We start from the raw sequence: 22,523 nt of genomic DNA, 5'->3' as shown, positions 1-22,523 counted from the left end.
CATTGTCCTAGACTCCTGGGCATACATCCGTGAACAAAACACACTGACAGGTCCTGCCCTCATGGACTTTACCTCCCAGCAGGGGAAGACAGACCATGGATTCTAAGGAGAAACAGGAAAATTATATAGTATGTTAGCAGTGGAAAGTGCTATGGGAAAAAAAAAGTAGAGTTAAAAAAAAGGATCAGGGGATGGTGGGGGGCAGGCTTGAGCTAAAATTTGGAGAGGAAGCAGGGAGCCATGGGGGTATCTGGAGGGAAGGCCTTCCAGGCAGCAGGGACAGCCAGTGCAAAGGTCCTGAGGCAAGCCCGAGCTGCCCTCCGCTGAGATGCGGGAGACCATGGGCTGGGGAGGAGACAAGGAGGTCAGTTTGGGCCTGCCAAGTGTGAGAGGCCAGTGAGGTGACCAAGAGGATGTGGCATTTGGATGGAGGCCCCTGGAGCTCAGGAGAGAGGACTGTGCCCCAGGCCCATGTGGGAGGTTTTAGCAGAGAGCTGGCGATGGAGCCACGAGGCTGGCTGAGACCATCCAGGGAGAGAGCGGTCAGAGGCGAAAGGAGGGTCAAGGACTGAGCCTGATGGTGACAAGCAGGCAAGTCTTCACTCCTCCGGTCCTCTCTGAGTTGTTCTGCCGATTGGATTCCAGCCTTTCCCCCACTCTCAGTGTCCGCCATCTCTAGGTCTGTCCATCTCTCTTCACTTACCTAATATCGCTCGCCGATAGATCGCCTCCCTCTTTTAAACAGTAGCCTCATCTGTGTGTGAAATCACAGGTTGGATGTGCTCCTTATATTTCTTTTCTGCATAAACATGAAAAGAAATTTGGACCCGTGCACATCGACACGGTGTCTCGTCCCGGCTCCAGCCACTTTGGTTCATCCAGAGCCACCTCCAGCATAGACTGTGTCTTTGCGCAAATTAGAAAAAAGGCGCCCCCTCCTGGCCTGGGGAGGAAGTTCAGCTGAATTTCGCCCCCTCAACCCCATTGCTCTCTCTGCTGTTTGCTGTTGTGCAGTGCACAACCTGTATTACGATATCTAGCAGGATTGGGATTTCTCACAGCTGGGGAAGCTCTGGATTAACCTGTGTGAAGTTCTTCTTAACATGTACTGGGTGCTGCTATTATTATTATTATTATTTTATTGATACTGGAGTTCTATGGGATCGTGGAGCAAGGAAGGCCTCCCACCCCAGGCCGGGCTCCTGGATCCTCTATGTCTCCCCAGGGGCTGCAGAAGATGATAGACCCTACCTAGCGCCCCCAGCCATGAAGTTCAGCCGCAGCCTCTCTGTGCCTGGTTCGGAGGACATCCCCCCGCCGCCCACCACGTCCCCACCGGAGCCCCCCTACAGCACACCTCCGGCCCCCTCCTCCTCCGGCCGCCTCACCCCCTCCCCCCGGGGAGGGCCCTTCAACCCCGGCTCGGGAGGTCCCCTGCCCGCCTCTTCCCCTGCATCCTTTGATGGGCCCACCCCTCCTGACACCCGCCTAGGGGGCCGAGAGAAGAGCCTGTACCACAGCGGGCCCCTGCCCCCTGCCCACCACCACCCGCCCCACCATCACCACCACCACGCTCCGCCTCCGCAGCCTCACCACCACCACGCCCACCCCCCTCACCCCCCGGAGATGGAGACGGGTGGCTCCCCCGACGACCCCCCGCCGCGATTGGCGCTGGGGCCCCAGCCCAGCCTGCGGGGCTGGCGGGGCGGCGGGCCCAGCCCGACCCCGGGGGCCCCGTCGCCGTCCCACCACGGCGGCGGGGGCGCGGGCGGCGGCCCCTCCCAGACGCCGGCCCTGCGCTACTTCCAGCTGCCTCCCCGGGCGGCCAGCGCGGCCATGTACGTGCCCGCGCGCTCGGGCCGCGGGCGCAAAGGCCCGCTGGTCAAGCAGACCAAAGTCGAGGGCGAACCCCAAAAGGGCGCCGGCCTCCCGCCCGCCCCGTCGCCCACCTCCCCGGCGTCCCCGCAGCCGCCACCGCCGGCCGCGGCCGCCCCGTCGGAGAAGAACTCCATCCCCATCCCCACCATCATTATCAAGGCTCCGTCCACCAGTAGCAGCGGCCGCAGCAGCCAGGGCAGCAGCACCGAGGCGGAGCCCCCCAGCCAGCCGGAGCCCGCCGGCGGCTCCTCCTCCGCGCCCAGCCCCGCCCCGGCCATGTCCCCCGTGCCGCCGTCCCCCTCGCCCGTGCCCACGCCCGCGTCGCCCAGCGGCCCGGCCACCCTCGACTTCACCAGCCAGTTCGGGGCGGCCCTGGTGGGGGCGGCCCGGAGAGAGGGGGGCTGGCAGAACGAAGCCCGCCGGCGCTCCACGCTCTTCCTCTCCACCGACGCGGGGGACGAGGAGGGCGGCGAGGGCGCGCTGGGCGCAGGGGCGCCCCCGGGTCCCCGGCTGCGGCACTCCAAGTCCATCGACGAGGGCATGTTTTCCGCCGAGCCCTACCTCCGGCTGGAGGCTGCGAGCGCCGGCGGCGGCGGGGGCTACGGGGCCTACGGAGCCGGCGGCCGCGCCTACGGGGCGAGCGGCGGCAGCAGCGCCTTCACCAGCTTCCTGCCGCCCCGGCCCCTGGTCCACCCGCTGACCGGCAAGGCCCTGGACCCAGCCTCCCCGCTCGGGCTGGCCCTGGCTGCCCGAGAGCGGGCGCTGAAGGAGTCCTCGGAGGGCGGGGGGCCCCCCCAGCCCCCTCCCAGGCCCCCGTCGCCCCGCTACGAGGCCCCGCCGCCCACTCCTCACCATCACTCGCCCCACGCCCACCATGAGCCGGTGCTGCGTCTCTGGGGGGCTCCCCCGCCGGACCCCGCCCGCCGGGAGCTGGGGTACCGGGCGGGGCTGGGCAGCCAGGAGAAGTCCCTGCCGGCCAGCCCACCGGCCGCGCGGCGCTCCTTGCTGCACCGCCTGCCCCCCACGGCTCCTGGGGTCGGGCCCCTCCTGCTGCAGCTGGGGCCGGAGCCCCCCGCCCCGCACCCCGGGGTGAGCAAGGCCTGGAGGGCCGGAGCCCCCGAGGAGCCCGAGCGGCTGCCCCTCCACGTGCGGTTCCTCGAGAACTGCCAGCCCCGGGCCAGTGGGGCGGGTGGAAGGGGACCCCCCTCGGAGGACGGGCCGGGGGTCCCGCCGCCCAGCCCGCGCCGGTCCGTGCCCCCCTCGCCGACCTCCCCGCGGGGCAGCGAAGAAAACGGGCTTCCCCTGCTCGTCCTGCCGCCCCCCGCGCCCTCGGTGGATGTGGAAGATGGCGAATTCCTCTTCGTGGAACCGCTGCCCCCGCCCCTCGAGTTCTCCAACAGCTTCGAGAAGCCCGAGTCGCCCCTCACGCCTGGGCCTCCCCACCCGCTGCCGGACCCACCCACCCCGACCACCCCGCTGCCCCCTGTGCCGCCCCCTGCGGTCGCCGCCGCCCCTCCCACCCTGGACTCCACCGCATCCAGCCTGACTTCCTACGACAGTGAGGTGGCCACACTAACCCAGGGGGCCCCCGCTGCTGCCGGGGACCCCCCTCCGCCAGGCCCACCAGCCCCAGCCGCACCGGCTCCCCCCGCCCCCCAGCCTGGCCCGGACCCCCCGCCTGGCACAGACTCTGGTATCGAGGAGGTGGACAGTCGGAGCAGTAGCGACCACCCTCTGGAGACCATCAGCAGTGCGTCCACGCTGAGCAGCCTGTCGGCCGAAGGCGGTGGCCCCGCAGGGGCGGGTGGCGCTGGGGGTGGGGCCGGGGTGGCCAGTGGGACGGAGCTTCTGGACACGTATGTGGCCTACCTGGACGGCCAGGCCTTCGGAGGGAGCGGAACTCCGGGCCCACCGTACCCCCCGCAGCTCATGACTCCCTCCAAGCTCCGGGGACGGGCGCTGGGGGCTAGTGGAGGCCTGCGGCCCAGCCCCAGTGGGGGACTCCGAGACGCGGTCACTCCCACCAGCCCCACGGTCTCGGTGACGGGGGCTGGAACCGATGGGCTGCTGGCCCTGAGTGGTTGCCCGGGACCCTCGTCGGTGGGCGTGGCCGGGGGTCCGGTGGCTGTGGAGCCAGAAGGCCCATCAGTGCCCTTGCCGTCGGCCTCCTCTCTGCCCCGGAAGCTGCTGCCCTGGGAGGAGGGCCCGGGCCCCCCGCCACCACCCCTGCCCGGGCCCCTGGCCCAGCCTCAGGCCTCAGCCTTGGCCACAGTCAAAGCCAGCATCATCAGTGAACTCAGCTCCAAGCTTCAGCAATTTGGAGGCTCCTCGGCGGCTGGTGGCGCTCTGCCCTGGGCCCGGGGAGGCAGCGGGGGAAGCGGGGACAGCCACCACGGGGGAGCTAGCTACATCCCAGAGAGGACCTCTTCCCTGCAGCGGCAGAGGTGAGCAGGGGCCGGTGGTTGGCAACGGAGGCCAGAGGGGCCGATGCTGTGGGTACCAGAATCCGCCTCCCCCATAGCTGTGTCCCTTTAGGGGCCCGGGTGGCAGAAAGGAAACAGAACCCAGGCTGGCTTGTGGAAGTTCATCCTCCAAGAAACATGCTTTCACAGACACCTTAAACTTCCCTTTATCTCAGTAGCTTCGGTGGTGTCCTCCTGTCACCATGACAACCCACGTCCCATGAGGAAGAAAAAGAATTCTTGACAAAGGAGACCAGAGCACACAACTTGCTGGTGTCTGGTTCTTGGTGGGTTCAGTCCTTGGAACCTACAAGTCCCTTGAACCCAGTGTGGGTCAGGACACGATGCTCTCGGGCACAGTGGTTAGGCGTGTGCTTCTGGAGCCAGGCTTCTTGGGTCCCGCTCCCAGCCCTGCACTGTCTAACTGGGTGACCTGAGGCAAAGGAATCTGGCTCTCTGTAGAAAGGGGGATGGCATAGGACCCACCTAAAAGGGTCTCAGTGAGGATTAAATGTGGGCCATTGTTGTAACATGAGATGTAGGAAGGGAGGGGCCTCTTAGAAACACCCAGCGGGCAGAGATGGGGAAATGAGGGAAGATGCAGACATTTCCGGAATCCACTAGCCAGCTGGGATCGCCACGAAGTTCCAGCTCATTCGAGACCTTTCAGTCTTAGGGAAAGCGGAGTCGCCTTCCCCATTCTGACACAGAGAGAGTGGGGAGAGGTTTTTTTCATCCCCTTGACGATCTGTAGAGTTCAAATTCTGTTTGAGGGTCTGAGGGCCTTATGGTTGATCTTCAAATGTGGTTTTCCCAGGCCTTTGAGATCTTAAGGCAACTCCTTGATTATTCTTAAAAGTACTCTGGGGAGAGGAGAGGAGACATAATGGGGTGGACAGATGCACCACTTATTAATTTATCACCTACTATGTGTTGGGTCTCCTTCTGGGTGAGAGGGACCCCACAGTGGACGAGGCAGGCAAAATGCTGCCCTCAGAGACCTCATGGTCTAATGAGGCTGGGGTGGGGGCCAGACAAGAAAGAAAATAATTGGAGTCATCCTAGGAAGAAAAAAACCCCACAATAATAGGATGGGCAGAGAAGGTCTCTCAAATAACCAGCAAGGTGAGCAGAGATGGGAGGAGCGGAGGGAGCAAAGGGAGCAAATCACCTGGGTATGTGGCTGAAGAGTGAGTTAGGTAGAGGGAACAGCCAGTTCAAAGGCCCTGAGGCAGGGCTGTTGTGGAGGGAGCTAAAGGGATGAGGGGAACATTTTTCTCCCCTTGTTTCTTCTCTCTTTCATCTCCCTCTCCTCATCTCTCTCTCTCTCTGTTCCCTGCCCCCTTCCATCTCTCTCCCCTGAATGCTCACACTCTTTTTGTTCCTCTCTCACCGTCTCCCTGTCTTCCACTCTGCTGTGACTGGCCATAACCCGAAAGGCAGTATAGAGTAGTGGTTAAGAGCTCAGACTTTGGTGCCATATAACTGGGCTCTGCCACTTCCTGGCTGTGTGTCCTTAGGCAAGTTACTTAACCTCTCTGTGCTGCTGATGATGATGATAATAATAGTAACCTGCATCAGGGCTGCCATGGGGATTAAATTGAGATGTGATATGTAAAGCACTTGGAACAATGCCTGGCACACGTGAGCATCAGTAAGTGGTGGCGATTAATATTATTATCACTTAATGTCTCTTTTTCTTTCACCTCTCTTGACTGTCACCCTCTCCCTGTCCTCTCATTTTTCTCTCCCTTCATTTCTGTCCTGACATCCGTCTTGCCCCCTCCCTCCTTCCATCTCTTCCCATCGCTGTCCTCCATCTCCACCTCCGCCCCGTCTCTCGTCCTCTCTCCCTGTATCTTGACCTCTGCCTCCTTCTCATCCCGCCCTCGCCCCTCCCCCAACCCCCTCCTTCCCTCCTGCCCCCTTGTCACCTTCCAGACTCTCCGAAGACTCCCAGTCCTCGCTCCTCTCCAAACCCGTCAGCAGCCTGTTTCAGAACTGGCCCAAACCACCCTTGCCGCCACTCCCCGCCGGAAGTGGGGTCTCCCCTTCCGCCGCTGCGGCTCCCGGGGCCACCTCGCCCTCAGCCTCCTCCTCCACGTCCAGCCGCCACCTCCAGGGCGTGGAGTTCGAGATGCGGCCCCCTCTGCTCCGCCGGGCGCCCAGCCCCTCGCTGCTGCCCGCCTCGGAGCACAAGGTCAGCCCTGCGCCCCGGCCCTCGTCCCTGCCCATCCTGCCTTCCGGACCCCTCTATCCGGGTCTCTTTGACATCCGCGGCTCCCCCACCGGAGGGGCAGGAGGCTCGGCCGACCCCTTCGCCCCTGTCTTTGTGCCACCGCACCCCGGGATGTCCGGGGGTCTCGGGGGAGCTCTGTCAGGGGCCTCGCGCTCCCTCTCGCCGACGCGCCTGCTTTCGCTGCCCCCGGACAAGCCGTTCGGCGCTAAACCTCTGGGGTTCTGGACCAAGTTCGACGTGGCTGACTGGCTCGAGTGGCTGGGCTTGGCCGAGCACCGGGCCCGGTTCCTGGACCACGAGATCGACGGCTCCCACCTGCCCGCCTTGACCAAGGAGGACTACGTTGATCTGGGGGTGACCAGGGTGGGCCACCGCATGAACATCGACCGGGCTCTCAAGTTTTTCCTGGAGAGGTGATGGCTGGCCTGGACGGACCAGCCCGTCCAAGAACCCGGGAGCCTGCTGGCCTCTTGATCTCTGACCCCTGACCGTCTTTCTCTTACCCCTGGGCCAGGGACTCTGCTAAAACTGCGCCCTGCCCTCGTCTCCCAAGGCCACCGGAGGTCACCAGGTGGCCTGATCCTGGCCAGACATTTGCACCTCGAAGGAGGGGGCAGCTGACAAGAGATTGTGTGCGTGTGTGAAGCGGGGAGTGGAGGGGGGGCTGGAAAAATCACAGAGGGGGATGGAGAAGGAGGGAAGGGTCGATTCTGGGGAGTGGGGGGACAGCCAGAGCCATAGAGGGTGAGCCCTAAGCCTGATGGATGGGGGTCGTGCCCCAGGCCGCAGGGAAGGGGTGCCCTCAGATTCCACCACCTGCCGCCCCTCTACCACCCTCCCCCCGCCAGGCCCCTCGGCTCGCCCCGCCTTCCCCTCTCCCCAGCACACACAGCAGGCCCCTAGCCTCTTGCACGCTCCTTTGCACGCCTGCTCGCCTCTCTCCCCTCCCTGGGCTACGATTTTGCACAAGTTTGCCCTCTCGCTGTCTTGCACACTCCGCCTTCGCTTCCAGCTCGCGAGGCCCTCCAGCTCTCAGACACACGCCGTTGCTCTCGTGCACATCACATTTCTCTGCCCACGCTCCACGCTCCTGCTCTGTCCGCTTCTCGCTCACACACTCATGCCTTGGCACCCTCCCTGACACCCCTCCCTTCTGAAAATCTCTGGACCCTTGCTGCAGACACACTTGGGACACCCCTTCCCTCAACCCACTCACGGACTCTGTGCACATGGATTTATTCTCTGCAATGCGCTTCTCTTTCTCCAGCCCTTGCACACTTGCTGTCCCGCGCCCCTCTCTTGCGCGCTTGCCTCCATTTCCTTGAAGCACTTTCCTTCCTTGTTCTTGACCTGTCTCCCTCTCAGTGACACTCTCACGCCCCTCCTTGCCCCGCCCCCCTCGCACTGTCCCTTCTTATCACACATCTTGCACACCGGGCCTCCCAGGAACCGTTTCTCTCTCAAATACAGGTTCCTCTCCTCTTCGCCAGCTCCCACTTCCTTCCACGCTTCTTTTCCAAATCTTTGTGCAGCTCCATTCTTAACTCTTTTGTGAACCTTCTTGCACACTCACTCTTGCACACTCATCCCCCCGGCACCTCCACGGCTCTCTTGAGGCCATTTTCTTTCTCTTAACAACGTCCTTGCACAGCGTGGCTTTGCTGCACACTCATCCTTGCCTTTCCACTTGTTTCTGTCAGCTCCTGGGTGACTTCTTCCCTCTCCCTCCGGGGAACCCCACCACCTCTTTCCTTTTGCCCACTCGTCTCCTTCCACACACTCTTGGGCTGTGTGTCCTGGTTCCTTTATTTGTTGTCTCTGCGAAGGAACAGCTCCTGCAGACATTCCCACTCCGCCTGTTCTCTCTCCGCTTCACACTCGGGTCTCTTTCTGGTGAGAGAGGACCCTATGCACACCTTGTTCCTGCTCCTCTTCCCTCCAGACTTCCTCCTCCCCCTGCTCCCGTCTCTGCTCTCTGCACCACCTCCCTCCTCTCACTCCTCCCAGTCCTTCCTGGGCCATCTGTCCATCCATTTTGCACGAAGATCCCCCTTGTCCCCCTAACCTTTCCGCCTCTCCAAGAAACTCCTTCCCCCTCCAGCATGGCTGTTCCTTCCCGCACGCGTCCCCCTCAACCGCGCCCGCCCCCCCCCCCCGCCTTTATTCCTGGGGCTTGGGAATTTTAAGCCACCCCTTCCCCCTGCGGAGCCCCCTCCCCTACTGTGGGTAAAGGGGGGAGGGCATCGCCCTCAGGTCCCCCCCATGTTCAGCTGCCAAAGAAGGGAGCTCCCCCTCCTTCCCCCAAGCCCATTCCCCCTCTGCTGCCCCCTACCCTCGAGGGGGAGCGCTCCGTCCATGGGGGGAGGGCGCTTGCAGCCCTCTCCCCTCACCACGTCAGGGATCTGCGGGGAACCTTGTGGGAGGGTGTGGGAGGGGGGAGGGGTGGCGAGGAGGGGAGCGGAGGTCGAGCTGGGCCCCTACCCGCCCCCTCCCCCTTGTCGGATGCCCCCCGTCCGCAGGGGGCCTGCGCGGCGCCTGTCTATAAAGGGCTTGTTCATTCTGGATGGGTGCCGCGGGGTTGGGGAGGGTGTAGGGGGTGGGGAGGGGGGAGGAGCCGTTGGGTGGGGAGGGGGAAGGGACTGGATGGGGGGCAGCGCGGGGCGGAGAGGAGAGACAAAGCAAAAAGAGGAACAATAACAAAAAAATACAAAAAAAAAAGAACCCTAGAACACACACAAAAAAAATCCAGAAAAAAACCTGAAATAAAAGCCCGAGAATTGTCTTCCAAGGGGGGTGGGAGGTGGAAGAGGAGGGGGGCGGAGGAGGACGTGCGTTTCTCGCTGAGACCGGGATCGGCACGCGTTGAAAGTCCCAGAGACCGGGGCTTCCCTCTCGCGGGCCTTAGTTCATCCCTCAAGGGATTGGGACCCAGGCGTCTACTTGCAGGAACTGGGGGAAAATTAGGGAGGCGGGATTATATTATGGGGGTTCGTCCCTACCCCCCATCACCTCCCTCCCCCTGAGTCCCCACCAAGATTTTGCAGAGAGAAATGGCTTTTGTACCAGGTCATTCTTTATAATTAAACTCACAGTATCCACCCCCTCGAGCCGGTCCCGCCTCCTTCCTGGGGAGGCAACGCCCCCTTCCCTCCGGGGTTTTCTGGGAGGGGAGCCGGAGCCCGCTGGACGGTGCGCAAGCGCAGCCGGGGCCCGGCCCCACGCGTCAATCTTCCTCGGTCGGCTCCGCCCCCAGAGCCTCGAGCATGCGCCGTCGGACCATCGAGCGGCGCAGGTGCAGGCGGTAGTCGCCCAGCAGCAGCTCGTCGTGGCGCACGAGCGGGTGCGCGAGCCCGCGGAGGCGGAGCCCCGAGCGCAGCAGGCGCGAGCGAGTCTGGAAGTCCGTGACCGTGATGAGCCACCTGCGAGGGGAAGGGGCCAAGGGAGAGGGGCGGGGCGAGACGGAAGGGGAATCGCTCGTGGTCCCGGCCCCGCCTTGGATTGGCAGAGTCCCTGTCTAGTCCTTCAACCCGTCACTCCGTTCCTAAACTCTCCAGCCCTGCCCTCTCGCCGAGGTCAACCTTGACTTTGACCCTCACCTGGGTCATTCTAGGCCCGGTCTTCTCTCTCGGCCTGGTTCCATCCCCTGATGGAGGTCAGTCGAAGCTCCGTCTTTTCAAACTGCCGCTCCAGGGCTCGACTCTCACCCCGCAGCTCCCGGCCCCACTCCCTTCCTTATCCAGCCCTGCCCTTTCAGTGTGGCTCTCCGACATGCCCCCTGATCTAAGTGCCTCTAGGCCCCGCCCCCGACTAGATGCTCCAGGCCCCTGCCCATCTGATCACTCCTGGCCCCGCCCCTACAATGTGGTCAGTCCAGGCTCCGCCCCTTCGTAGCTTCCTTCCCGGGCTCCGCCCCCACACCTCGGTCTTGCCCATCCCCGCACCTCTCCAGGTCCCTCCTCCTCTCTGATCTCACCTGGCCCTGCCCCTCAGCGCGCTCATTCTCGGCTCCGCCCCTTCCTGGTTCTCATTCAGTCCCGTCGCCCCGCCCTTAAACCAATCAGACACTTCCCGGGGCTCCCCAGGCCCCGCCCCCCGGCTTTATTTCTCTTTCCCGCTCTTTCAGCTCCTTTGCCCTGACTCCGGCCCCTCCCCGCCGCGCTCACTAGACCCCACCCCTCACGGCCCTCACTCCCGGCCCCGCCTCCTCATCGCGCTCACCGCCGCCCCGCCCCTCTCGGTCCCTCAAGGCCCGCCCCCGTCTCACAGCCGCCCCGCCCCTCCCCGTCCTTCCAGGCCCAGTCCCCAGGCCCCGCCCACTCGTGTGTCCCTCTAAGCCCCGCCCCGTCTCACTGCCGCCCCGCCCCTCCCCGTCCTTCCAGGCCCAGTCCCCAGGCCCCGCCCACTTGTCTGTCCCTCTAAGCCCCGCCCTGTCTCACAGCCGCCCCGCCCCTCCCGGTCCTTCCAGGCCCAGTCCCCAGTCCCCGCCCACTTGTCTGTCCCTCTAAGCCCCGCCCTGTCTCACAGCCGCCCCGCCCCTCCCCGTCCTTCCAGGCCCAGGCCCCAGGCCCCGCCCACTCGTCTGTCCCTCTAAGCCCCGCCCCCGTCCGTCCAGGCCCCGCCCCCGCCGCGGGCTCACCTGTCCCGCCGTCCCGCAGTCCCACAGATGACGTTCATGTTCTCAAAGCGGATGCTGCTCACGCGCCCGCTCTCCATGGCCCCAGGTAACTCGGCCTCCAGCGCCTCCAGCACCTCCAGGTGGGTAAGGTCCTCCTCGGGCTGGGGGAGTCGGAGAGAGCGCCTCAGACCCGAGCACCCCGCTTCAGTCCCGCCCTAGACCGCACCTGCAGAACCTGCCAGAGTCCCAGGGGGCATTTGAGGGGCAAGGATTACAGTTGATCCCAGGGTCCTGTCGCTCTTGTCAGAGCGGGGAAGACAGGCATCTCAGACAGAAAAGCATCTACTGTCATTCGAGGTCATTCTCCAAAAAATCAGTTCCACCAAGCCCATTTGTCAAAAAGTCAATGAACAGTTGGCCGAATGATTCACCAATGTGCCGACTTTACCAATCTACTGAGAACTTTCCTAGCAATCTGCTCTGGGTGGCAAGCTTTTGGCAGCTCTTGAGGATTTCTGCAAGGATTTAAGTCATACATTTTTTCTTTGATATTCATATTACCATTTTAAGGAACGTTCAGTTGTCAGAAAATCAGGATCATTGGGGTTCTGACTTCTTGTCAATCTATTTAACATTCGGAAACATGTGGATCACTAACCGCATTTTCAGCACGAGGTGACACGTCGGAGGTGAAACTTATCATAGCATATGAAATTGCTGAGGGACTAAAATGAAATCATGAACTTGGTCACCTCCGGGAAGGCCAGCCTTGGGGCTGTGTGGGGCGACGGGGTCCCACGTTCAAAACCACGAAGAGGAGCAGTGGGGTGGGGATTGGTCCCTAAAACAAGGACAGCAATCCCCGTTTTGGGGTAAATTCACAGATCAGCTGAGGGGGCGCCACTGAGCCTGTGCCTGGCACACAGTAAGCGCCACATTAATGCCTGCTCCTCTCATTTAATTCTCACGTGAGTGAGACCCTAACAGACACCGCCTCTGACTGAGGGCAGGGCTTGCCAAAGCATTCATGCGCTGAATGACCAGTTCGCTAATCTGCCAAAAACTTGGCCTTTGCCTTATGGGTCTTTGCTGTATTTGCAAAAGTTACAGAATTTCATAGTAGGTGAGTTAGCAGGACTGTCTTTGTCCTCAGTCTCCTCGCTCTCTGCCTTTCACTCTCCCCCTCTCTCTGCCCCTTGGTCTCCCCTCTGGGATCAGCAGTGATAGATTTGTCAGTTGACCCTTTGAGAAATTCGCAATGAGTTTCCAGCAACCTGTCCTGGCCACAGAGCCTGGATTCAAACCCCGTCCACCTCGATTCTGAGCCTGTGTCCTTTCCACCATCCCGCCCAAAGCCACAGGGGCAGGGGGCCACTCACAGAGGTCTCCATGCACAGGCAGAGGGGCTGGGCAGCGGGGGGCGTGGGGAACTTCCGGATGCACGGCAGCTCTCGGTCCAGCGCCTCGTATTCTGCAATGACCTGGCGCAGGTACTGCTTCCTGGCGAGAGAGCGAGCAGGCAGGGACCTCCCAGGTCAGGGGTCGCTGCCATCGCCCTCGGGGGAGCTGAGGTCAGAAGTCACGGGGCCGGGGTCCACTCACGAGGATTTGCCCGGCCTGCCCAGGCTCCAAGTCTGAAGCTCCTCCGGGGTCCCTAGGTCCACAAGGAGGGCTCCTGGGGACGGAGAACCCAGTGTCAGCTGCCCTGAGCACTCCTCAGACATTATTCGGCTTAAACGACCTCACCAAGTGCTGTCCATGCCACCCCAGAATAGGTCTTATGCCAGTTATTAAGTTGTTGTCTCTGGGGGTCCCAGCTCCACCCTATTACACCGGCTCCGTGATACCAGGATGGGGGAGCTACCAACCCCATTTCTGCGTTGACAGCTGGGTTCCTATTAGGCTCTGCCTAAAGGGGGCGCTCGAGGGAGACTGCAAGGCAGGAGGAAGGGGTGGGGATACGCCCCTTTTTGCTCGCGATTGCAGCCACCCCAGCCTCGCTGCTTCTTCACTGCATCGTGTCCCTTTGCTCCAGCGTTTGAAGCCAGTTTGTGGGTTTTTCCAACACTCAGAGCCAGCCTCCTGATTGGAACTTGACTGGTAACAGCTGTCACATCTGGGCCTTTCCAGACAACCCCAACCTCAGCTAACTGGTCTCTCTTATAGCCAACTCCTAGTTGTCCCACATAATCCATTTCCCCTTCCTCTCTGGTCCTAGAGTTTCGTTTATTTGTTTGTTTGTTTTTGAGGAAGATCAGCCCTGAGCTAACTGCTGCCAATCCTCCTCTTTTTGCCGAGGAAGACTGGCCCTGAGCTAACATCCGTGCCCATCTTCCTCTACTTTATATGTGGGATGCCTGCCACAGTGTGGCTTGCCAAGCGGTGCCATGTCTGCACCTGGGATCCGAACTGGCGAACCCCGGGCCGCAGAGAGGCGGAACATGTGAACTTAACCACTGCGCCTCCTGGTCCTAGAGTTTTGCCGGGCACACGGTCGTCCATCTGGAGAGAACAGTTCCCAGCCTCCCTTGCAACTAGGTGCGGCCACGTGATCAAGTTCTCCCGACAGTGTTAGTGGGAGGCAGGGGCCAACTTTGCAGTCATCTGCTTAGAAGAAGATGGCTTGTCTTAGACTCGTTGCCCCTTCCCTTGGACTGGAATGCAGGTGTAGCAAGAAGGCAGCTTCACCCTTGCTGGATGGTGGAGCAAAAACATGGAGAGTGCCCAGCTGGGTCCCTACATCATCTCCTGGGGCTGAGAGGTCCCTCCGAGCCAGACCTCCTGCCTTCGGTTACACACGAGAGAGGAAGAAACTGTCCTCTTCATGCCATGGTGTTTGGGGGGTCTCTTTGTTACAGCAGCTGAGCCAGCAGAAGGCTGACAGCCAGGAGCTGGCCTGACACTCCCAGGACGTGAACAACTTGACAGAACCCCAGCATCAGCCAAGGCCACACACCCCGTGACCCTGATGGACCGAGATTTAAAAAAGACCACTCCGGAGTGGCGTCTCGACACCAGAGAACATGAACTCCGCCCAAACTACAAGATGGACCGAACGTCCATCCCCCTCTCGGCTGAGAGCCGAGGCTGCTTCCTTCTCAAATGTGGCGTTAGTTCCGCTCGTGGACTTGTCTCCGCTTCTGCCAGCATCCGGTCCAGAGCACAGCCCGCCTCCCTGAGAGTCCCCAAGGTCATCCCAGCACATCCCAGCTCCCGTCCGCCCTGGCTGACACCCTCTCACTCAGACGTTCCAGGTGTTACGGTCTCGCTCGTCGCAAGTCAATAAACTCAGCGGTGTGCTGGCAAATGTTTAGCAACTCTCTTTCACACACACACACACGCTCACAATGTGCAGCATTTGCCAGTTTTTATGGTGTCACTTCTCTCCCCGTGGCCAATTTCTTGCTACACACGATTTTAACAACCAGCTTGCAAAATTCCACAGTTGGCTCCAGTGAGCCAGGACGCGCTGTCTGCAGCCCCCGGCTATGTCACAGCCGTGCTCCTGGCTGTCTTTGGCTTCGGGACATCGACACAGCTTAGCTTGTACCATCGTAAGGATGTCCCTCGGGTCTCCGTCCTCCCACCTCCCAGGTGTTTCCACAGAGCAGCTGGGGTGACCTTCTCGTCTTAGTGCCCCACGTTTACAAACCGCCAGCGGCTTCCCCTGGCCTTCAGGATGAGGTCCTCCCTGTGGTGGGGACTCGCTCTCCAGCGTGTGATCTGGGGAGAAGTACTTTCTTTGAAACACAGCATTTCAACGCCCTCCCCAGACCTACTGGGCCAGAATCTGCATTTTAACAAGATGCCCTCTGAGAAGCATCTGCCCTAATGTGGTCTCCCCACTGACCTCTCTGATCATTTGTCTCCAGCCGTCCTAGCCTCTCCTCCATCCCTCCCACACGGTGATCCCCTTCTCAAATCAGTCCACTTAGCAAAACTGGTAACTATAGTCAACAAACTAGGAAACTACAGTGTTTACGGTCCCTTTAAAGACGCCAAGCACTTTTTAAAGGACTTTCCATTGCATCTTCAAGACAACCTTCCGTAATTTAACAAATGATGAAACGGAAGCACAGAGAGGTTAAGGGACTTGCCAAGGTCACACAGCCCAAAATGAAAGACTCAGGATAAAAATCTAGGCATCTGGATCCAGGCTCTATTCTCAGTCTCCCCAGTCTGCTGCCTCTCGCCCCACTCTTGTCGAGACAACAGCCCCTAACTCCTCTCTCTCTCTAGTCATCCAAACAGAAGAGCATTTTGAAACATAGATCGAGTCATATCTCCCGCCCTCCCTCAAAACCCTCCCAGGACATCTCATTGTCTTTAGGATACATTAAGTTCAAAGTTCTCCTGTGACCCCCAAGACTACCCCCATCAGGCCCTGCTGATGTCTTAAGGCCGGTCACACACCATCCTCTTCCTCACTTGCCGCTTTCCAGAAACGCGGCCCTTCTGTGGCCTGACCTCTTCATGCTGCCTCCTGCCGCAGGACTTTAGCACATGCTGGCGCTCCAGCTGGAAACCTCTTCCCCCCACGTAGATAGTCAAGGCCCCCTGAGTGTCCCAGGAAGGGTCCTATCATGAACTCACGATGCTACGCCTTCGCTCCCATCCCAGGTGCAATTTTACATCTATTTCCATAAGTCTCTAATTACAGTCCATCTCCCCCACGTCCTGCGTCCGCATTTATTGAAAATAAAGACTAAAAGGGGGGCCGTCAGGTGGCGCAGTGCTTAATTTTGCATGTTCTGCTTTGGCGGCCCGGGGTTTGCAAGTTCAGATCCTGGGCACGGATCTACACACCCTCATCAAGCCATGCTGTGGTGGCGTCCCATATACAAAATAGGGGAAGATTGGCACAAATGTTAACTCAGTGACAATCTTCCTCAAGCAAAAAGAGGAGGATTGGCAACAGATGCTAGCTCAGGGCCAATCTTCCTCACCAAAAAAAAAAAAAAAAAAAGAGGATGTAATTACCAAGTGCACTGTGTAGCCTTTGGATCCTAATTCAAACAAATCAACTGTAAAAAACCAATTTTTGAAATAATTAGGGAAATTTAAATAAGCACTAGGTATGAGATGATATTCCAGAAAAATTGCTAACTTTGTGAGGTGTAATTATGGCATGGTAGGTGAGCTTTTAAAAAATCCTTAGCAATTAGAGACACATGCTGAAGTACAGAGGGGTGGAAAGGAATAATGTCTGGGATTTTCTTTAAAAAAAATTTGCCCTATAGAATATCCCCCAAAAAATGTGAAGGGGAGGGGACCTAGATGAAACAAGGTTAGCAAAACATTGATAGCTATTGAGGTCACGTATTGGAACATGGAGATTCATCATGCCATTCTCTCCATTTTTGTTTGTGTTCGAAATTTTCCATCATAGAAAATCTTTTAAATTTCTATCACAAATAACTTAGGAATAAAATTACATGCCCCTCAAAAAGTGTGTTAAATGACTCAAAAAGGGACTCCAGCAACATCAAAGATGCGTGTGAGAAAATGTGAATAAAATGGTTTCTTGTGAAATGTGACCTTAGAAATAAGTATTTATAAATTACAACAGTGAGTTTAATATATGCGCTTCAATGTATATGTATAACTTAATAAAAATAGAAGTTAAAAAATGGCTACTTATTGGGTCTGGCCTGGTGGCACAGCGGTTGAGTTCACACACTCCACTTCGGTGGCCAGGGGTTTGTGGGTTCGGATCCCGGGTGTGGACCTACACACTGCTCATCAAGCCATGCTGTGGCAGCATCCTACATATAAAGTAGAGGAAGATGGGCACGGATGTTAGCTCAGGGCCAGCCTTCCTCAGCAAAAAAGAGGAGGATTGGTGGCGGATGTTAGCTCAGGGCTAATCTTCCTCAAAAAAAAAAAAAAGATTAAAAAAATAGCTACTTATTGAATAAATTGAGTAAATGCAACAATTTCAAGCTTAAACAGGCATCTCCAGGGCCTCCCGTGTAACCTGCTGGAGACCGAGAGATGCCTGATACCCGGCCCTGCCCTCTTGGATCTCCCAGTCTGGGGAGGAGCCAGTCGCTGTAAAGGACAATATGAGCTACAATGCAGATGTCACCAGGTGCAGGTGAGGCCCAGTGTGGGGGCAATCAGGGAAGGCTCCTCAGAGGAGGTGGTGTCACAGTGAATCCTGAGGGATGAGGAGAAGTTTGCCAAATAAAGAAGCGGCAGGGAAAAGGACGTTTCCTGCAGAGGGACCGCCGCGGGCTAAGGTTTTAAGCAAAAAAAGAATATGGTCATCCGCAGAAACTTCCCAGAATTCTCTTCGGCCACAAGACTTCGGAGCGATTATGGCAATTGTTGGTTATTAATTATTTGCGAGGCAGCGTGGTTCATGGCCGCCCTTTCTGCGTGAGAACAGCCTGGGTCCTATCACTCATTAGGGCACTAAAAGACCAAATGCTGGGGACTCACTGGCTTTCTAATGGCCTCGGCCACAGTTTGCAGTGGATAAGATACAAATGTTATTGGTTCCAAAATAGCACAAGGGAAACAGCGAGCCGGACACGGACCAGCGCTGGTCTGCAAAACCGGCCAAGAGGTCAGCTCCATTCCACTCCCACTTTTCTGCAGTGAAACGTAAATTCTATTTATCAGGGGGGCGCCTCAGTCCAGGGCAGAGATGGGCTGGGGTGGGGTCTCCAAAAGAAGGAGGGCTTCAAAGACACTGAAAGAGACCCTGGGACAGAGAAATGGTGTCTGTTTTGCCTTCAGGGTGTCTGCTGTGCCTGGGATGGCATCCGGCTCAGAGGGGGTCCTCAGAGCAGACGTGGGAAAGGAGACCCCCTCAGCCACTCCCATGCTTCTGCCCCCATTTGAGGAGGATCCGTTCCTCCCCCGTGCGACTCAGGGGAGCCTCACCCATCTCCAGTTCTCTGAAGTTATTCCATCCACTTTAAACCAATGTCTCCCAAACTTTACCATGCACCATAATCACCCAGAGGGATTCAAAAACTATAAATGCTAGGGCCCCCATCCCAGAGATTCTGCTTAAATTGCTTCTGAGGTGGGGTTAGGTATAGGTGTGCTGTTTTTTTTTAAAATCCTCCCACCTGATGTGTAGCCAGAATTGAGGACCTCTCGCTAAAGTCATCACGAGAATCTCATTCCTGTTGCCAGGGATTGAGATGGGAGCAGGCGAGTGACCTAGTGCTGGCCAGTGAGATCAGAGGAGAGATCATTCGGGGGTTCTTAAGATGAGGACCTCTGGAAGTGATGCCTGGAACTATGGCAGCCATCTTGTGACCATGAGGTAAGCAAGCTGGCGTGCAAAGGGGGAATGTATCCTGGACCAAAAAGCAGGGAAATAGAAACTAGGTTCTCAGTGATATCATTGAGCAGCTGACTCAACCAAACCCGAACCCCACCCCACCTCTGGGCCTCTTTTTTGGGTAAGATAATGACTTTCCTATTCTTTACACAAAGTCCCATTTTCTATTACCTACTGGCCAGATGCAGCCTCACCAAGCTATCACTCAGTAAATGTTGAATGAGTGAATGGGTGAATGAATGAACTGTGCTACAGCAGAGAGCAAGCAGGGAGCCCCGGAGTAAGAGCCTGAAGTTGTCAGCTGGTGTCAGACAAACCCCTCTGGAGCTTCATGGGAGATGGGCTGCAGGGGAGAAACTGAGGACCGGGAGTCAGGTGGAGAAAGGGTCCACGTGGAGGAAGAGGACACGACCGGAGCCAGGGCCGTGGGGATGGAGAGGTCGGGACAGGCAGAGATAGTCAGAGGGCAGGAAGATGGGACTGGGGGCTTACAGCTGTGGGAGGGAACGAGGACACAGCCCCTGAGGTCCAGCCCAGGGACCGGGTTGGCACTGGGTTTATTTGAAGATGGGAAGCAGGGAGGGAGAATGGCTTTGGGGGAAGATGCTGAACTCAGAGCAGGTGACAAGGAGAGTGTGAGGGACCAGAGGGTGGGGTTCTAGGGAGATAAAGGCCTCAGAAGAGTAGTTGAGGCCCCGGAGGTTTATGGGAAATGTAGTTCTGTATCCAGAACATTGGTTGGGGAACTGCAGAGGCTCATGGGAAATGTAGTTTTGAGGTCCAAAGGGTCTGGGAAATCAGGTCGACCTAAGTTTGGGGTGGCCCTCTGTTTGGAAGGCCAGTGACTGACTTAGGGCCAAACTGCAAGCCAGGGGTCCCACACAATTCGTGGGTGAAGGAAATCTCCCCCCTCCATAGACACACAGATACACAGACACACAGACACACACAGACGCCAGCTCAGTACCTGCCTCCCTGTGCATGCTGGGGTGGCCCTTGGTGGAGGAGCGCGGGGGCTCCACCTCTGGCTGCATCCTGGGAAGGCGGGTGAGGGGTGTCTCAGGAGGGTGGGGAGAAGAGCTCTGACTGGGCCACCCACCCCAGTTCCTTCTCCCCACTACCACCTCCTCCTTCTCCTCTTTGAAGCCCTGGGAAAAGACTATGGACGAACCGGAAGGCGGAGGCCACATAGTGATCTGGGTCCCCCTAACCTCAGGGACTCTCTGCATGTCCCAAAATCTTCCTTCCCACACGTCTGTCTCCCCCTCTGTCTGTCCCTGTATCCTGGGGTCTCTTCCCTCACCCCTCCCTACCGGTCTCTCTTCCTCATTCTCCCCCCATCTCTCTGCCCCGCTCCCTCCCTCCCTCTCTCCCCTTCTCCTTCCCTTGATTTCTCTCCGTCTCTCTCCCCAGCTCTCCTCCACTCTTTCCCTTGATTTCTCTGCCCTCTTCCCCCCTTCTTCTCTCCCCGCCCCTTGTTCCATCTCCCAGGTCTCCTTCTCTGTCACTTTCCTCTCCCCGGCCCCCGGTCCCTCCCTCTCTTCATAGTTTTCTGCCCCTCTCAAGCCCTGTCACCCTCTCTCTGTCTCCCTGCCTCTCTCGCCATCTCCCCCCAGTCTCCTTTTCCCATCTCTCCCCATCTCTCTTCTCTCGTAGCTGCCTCTGCCCAGCTCCTTGGCTCCCCTCCCCTCTGTCATCCCGCTTCTGTTCCCACTTGCCCTCCGATCATCCCTGTGTCATGCAGGAACTGGTTAGACACAGGCCAGATTCAAACAGAAACTGGATTCTAGACGGGGGAGGGGAAGGTGGACGGGGTGGGGGGCGGGGCTGGTTGCCATGGCACCTCCAGAGGAAGGGGGAGCGGCTGGGGGCTCCAACTCTTGGGTCTGAAGGAGGAGGGGCTGGGGGCTCCTGAACCCCAAGAGCAGGACCGAAGGGGTCTAGTCACATAGGTGCCCGTCAGACATCCCTTTCTTTGTGTCTGCAGAGCTCTCACCAGGAACCGTGGGAGAGGAGGCTGGACTTTCCCAGCTATTCTGTCTGCCCTCCCCGTCTCTGTCTCTGTTACCTGTATCTCTAGTCCTCTTCTCTCCACTTCCAGATGGTCTCTGCCTTGACTGGCTGTTTTTCCCGCTTGACAAGAATCAGTTCCCTGCTTTCTAGGTAGCAACCCCTTGATTTTCTGAGTGATTTGTTCAGAGGGAAGCTTAAAAAGCAATCTAGGATACAGAGTCAACCCTTGGACTTTTACTGGACCTGTTATAAAAGGGATCTTTCTTTTTCTGCTGAGGTTCTCAGGCTGGTCGGAGCCTAGGTTGGAGATGCTGGGTTCCATCACCTTGCCATATGGGTAGAGAACCTGTCTGAGAGCAAAAACAACACAAGGAAAGCAGAGACCAAAGATGCAGGCAGTCAGATTCCTGGATCCAGCCATGCCTGAAGCCCTCATCTGCCCAATTTATTCCCTCTTATGCTTAGGTCATTTGAGTTTCTGTCACTGGCAATTAAAAACAGTCCAGGCTTTAATAGGCTCAGTTCCAGACTCAGTTCCTCTGTGGCCCTGACACCGTTTTATCATCCTCATGTCTCTTTCTCCCCCATCAGGCTGTCCTTCTCCATTTCCAGTTGCCAAGTCCATCCCTATGGGACAGGGGACGTCTTTCATACCCGGGAGCACAGGCATACCTGGTCCCCACAGCCCATCAGTTTCCAAGCTCTATCCGTTCTGCCTCCTGATTCTCTGCCCCTTCCTCTCCTCTTTGTTCCCACAGCCCCGACACCCACTCAAGTTTCAAGATCCTCTCCTGCCTGGACGCTCACCCCAGCCTCCTTCTGGCCCTCCCATCCTGCATTTTCTTCCCCTCATTCCCTTCCCCACAGGGTTCCAGAGGAGTCCTTCTGCACCTAGAGCTGACCCTGCTCTGCCCCGGCTCACAGCACTCCCATGGCTCCCCAGTGCCAGGGGTCCTTGGCTCCCCGGACAACGTTCAGCCCCTCAGCCAGACGTTTGAGATCTGCACACTCTGGGCCACCCTTCTCTCCCAGCTCACCCCTTCGAACATTCTCCAGTCACCTTTTATTTTATTTCATTAATCCTTCCCACCCTACCCCTGTCTCCACTCTCCACATGCTGTGCCTTCTGCCTGGAATGCTCTTCCAGGCTCCTCTTTTCCCCAAATGCCCCTATCCTTTAACAAAAAGCCCAATGCCCCCTCCTCCAGGAAGCCTTCTCTGACCCCCACTGAGCCCCCTCGCTGCAGTTGTGTGTTCTGTCGCCTTCCTCCACACGTTCTTTATCTGCTCCTTTTCCAGACCTCTGAACACTGTCCATCCCATCTGTCTTGCTCAGGAATCTGGGCCTGTCTGTGTTTGCCTCCCCCGCCAGACCAGCGGCTCCTGACTCATCTCTGGCTTTCCAGCATCGCCCCGCTCAGGGACAGACAGAATGTGTCTGTTGAGTGAATAACCAAGTCTGTAATTCCCTCTGTCACTGTGACCCACACTCAGTGTCCCCTAACCCCGTCTGCCCTGTCCCTCTTGGTCCTCATGAGGCAACATGAAGTGAAGAAGAAAACGTGGACTCTGGGGTCAAACAGACCAGCAACGAATGCCACGTCCAGGCTGTGCAACCTTGGGCCAATGTCTTCCCCTTTCTGAGCCTCGGTTTCCTCATCTCTTGCCAATAATATTGCCTTCAAGGGCTCTTGGTGCTTAAATAAAGCAAGATGCAGCAAAGCCCCTGGACCTGACACAGAGAGGTGACCCTTGTTAAAAGCCATTCCCTTCCCACTTCTCTGTCTCTGTCTGGCTTTAGCTGCCTCTGCTGGAGCTCTCTCTTCCTTCCCTCTTCGGGTGTCTCTGTATCTCTGCATCTCTGTGTCTCTATGTCTGTCTCTCTGTCTCTGTCTCTGTCCCTCTTTCTTCTTTCCCCTGGAGTCTGGTCTCTATGTTCCCGCCTCTCCGTGTCTCCATTTTCCTCGGTGTCTTTCTTTCTCTTCCCCTCTCTCTACCCATCTCTCTCTCTGGAGC

General features: G+C 58.3%; 2 protein-coding genes across 6 annotated transcripts in view; one reads left to right on the top strand and one right to left on the bottom strand.

Moving 5' to 3' along the window:
* SHANK1 (SH3 and multiple ankyrin repeat domains 1) overlaps positions 1-9,686 on the top strand; it is a 46,685-nt gene extending 36,999 nt beyond the window's left edge. For 3 of the 5 annotated variants that reach the window (XM_023650251.2, XM_070223193.1, XM_070223192.1), the window contains 2 exons: positions 1,226-4,322; positions 6,282-9,686. In XM_023650251.2, the coding sequence (XP_023506019.1) occupies positions 1,226-4,322; positions 6,282-6,996 (3,812 nt within the window). In that variant the 3' untranslated portion in view covers positions 6,997-9,686. Of the gene's footprint in view, positions 1-1,225; positions 4,323-5,779; positions 5,995-6,281 lie in introns of those variants that run through there. The other 2 variants (XM_070223196.1, XM_070223195.1) reach the window with 2 other exon arrangements.
* On the bottom strand, positions 9,635-20,305 carry C10H19orf81 (chromosome 10 C19orf81 homolog). Its single transcript, NM_001433631.1, has 6 exons — positions 20,213-20,305; positions 19,462-19,529; positions 12,797-12,869; positions 12,574-12,694; positions 11,216-11,355; positions 9,635-9,998 (listed from the first exon to the last, which is right to left on the bottom strand). Exons 2-6 carry the CDS (start codon positions 19,526-19,528, stop codon positions 9,803-9,805), a joined length of 597 nt encoding a protein of 198 aa, NP_001420560.1. The 5' UTR covers position 19,529; positions 20,213-20,305; the 3' UTR covers positions 9,635-9,802.
* Positions 20,306-22,523: the final 2,218 nt, after the last annotated feature.

The sequence above is a fragment of the Equus caballus genome, chromosome 10 (genome assembly GCF_041296265.1).
Source record: "Equus caballus isolate H_3958 breed thoroughbred chromosome 10, TB-T2T, whole genome shotgun sequence".
In the NCBI taxonomy this organism is placed as follows: Eukaryota; Metazoa; Chordata; class Mammalia; order Perissodactyla; family Equidae; genus Equus; species Equus caballus.
This window is presented reverse-complemented; position numbering and strand designations above follow the sequence as displayed.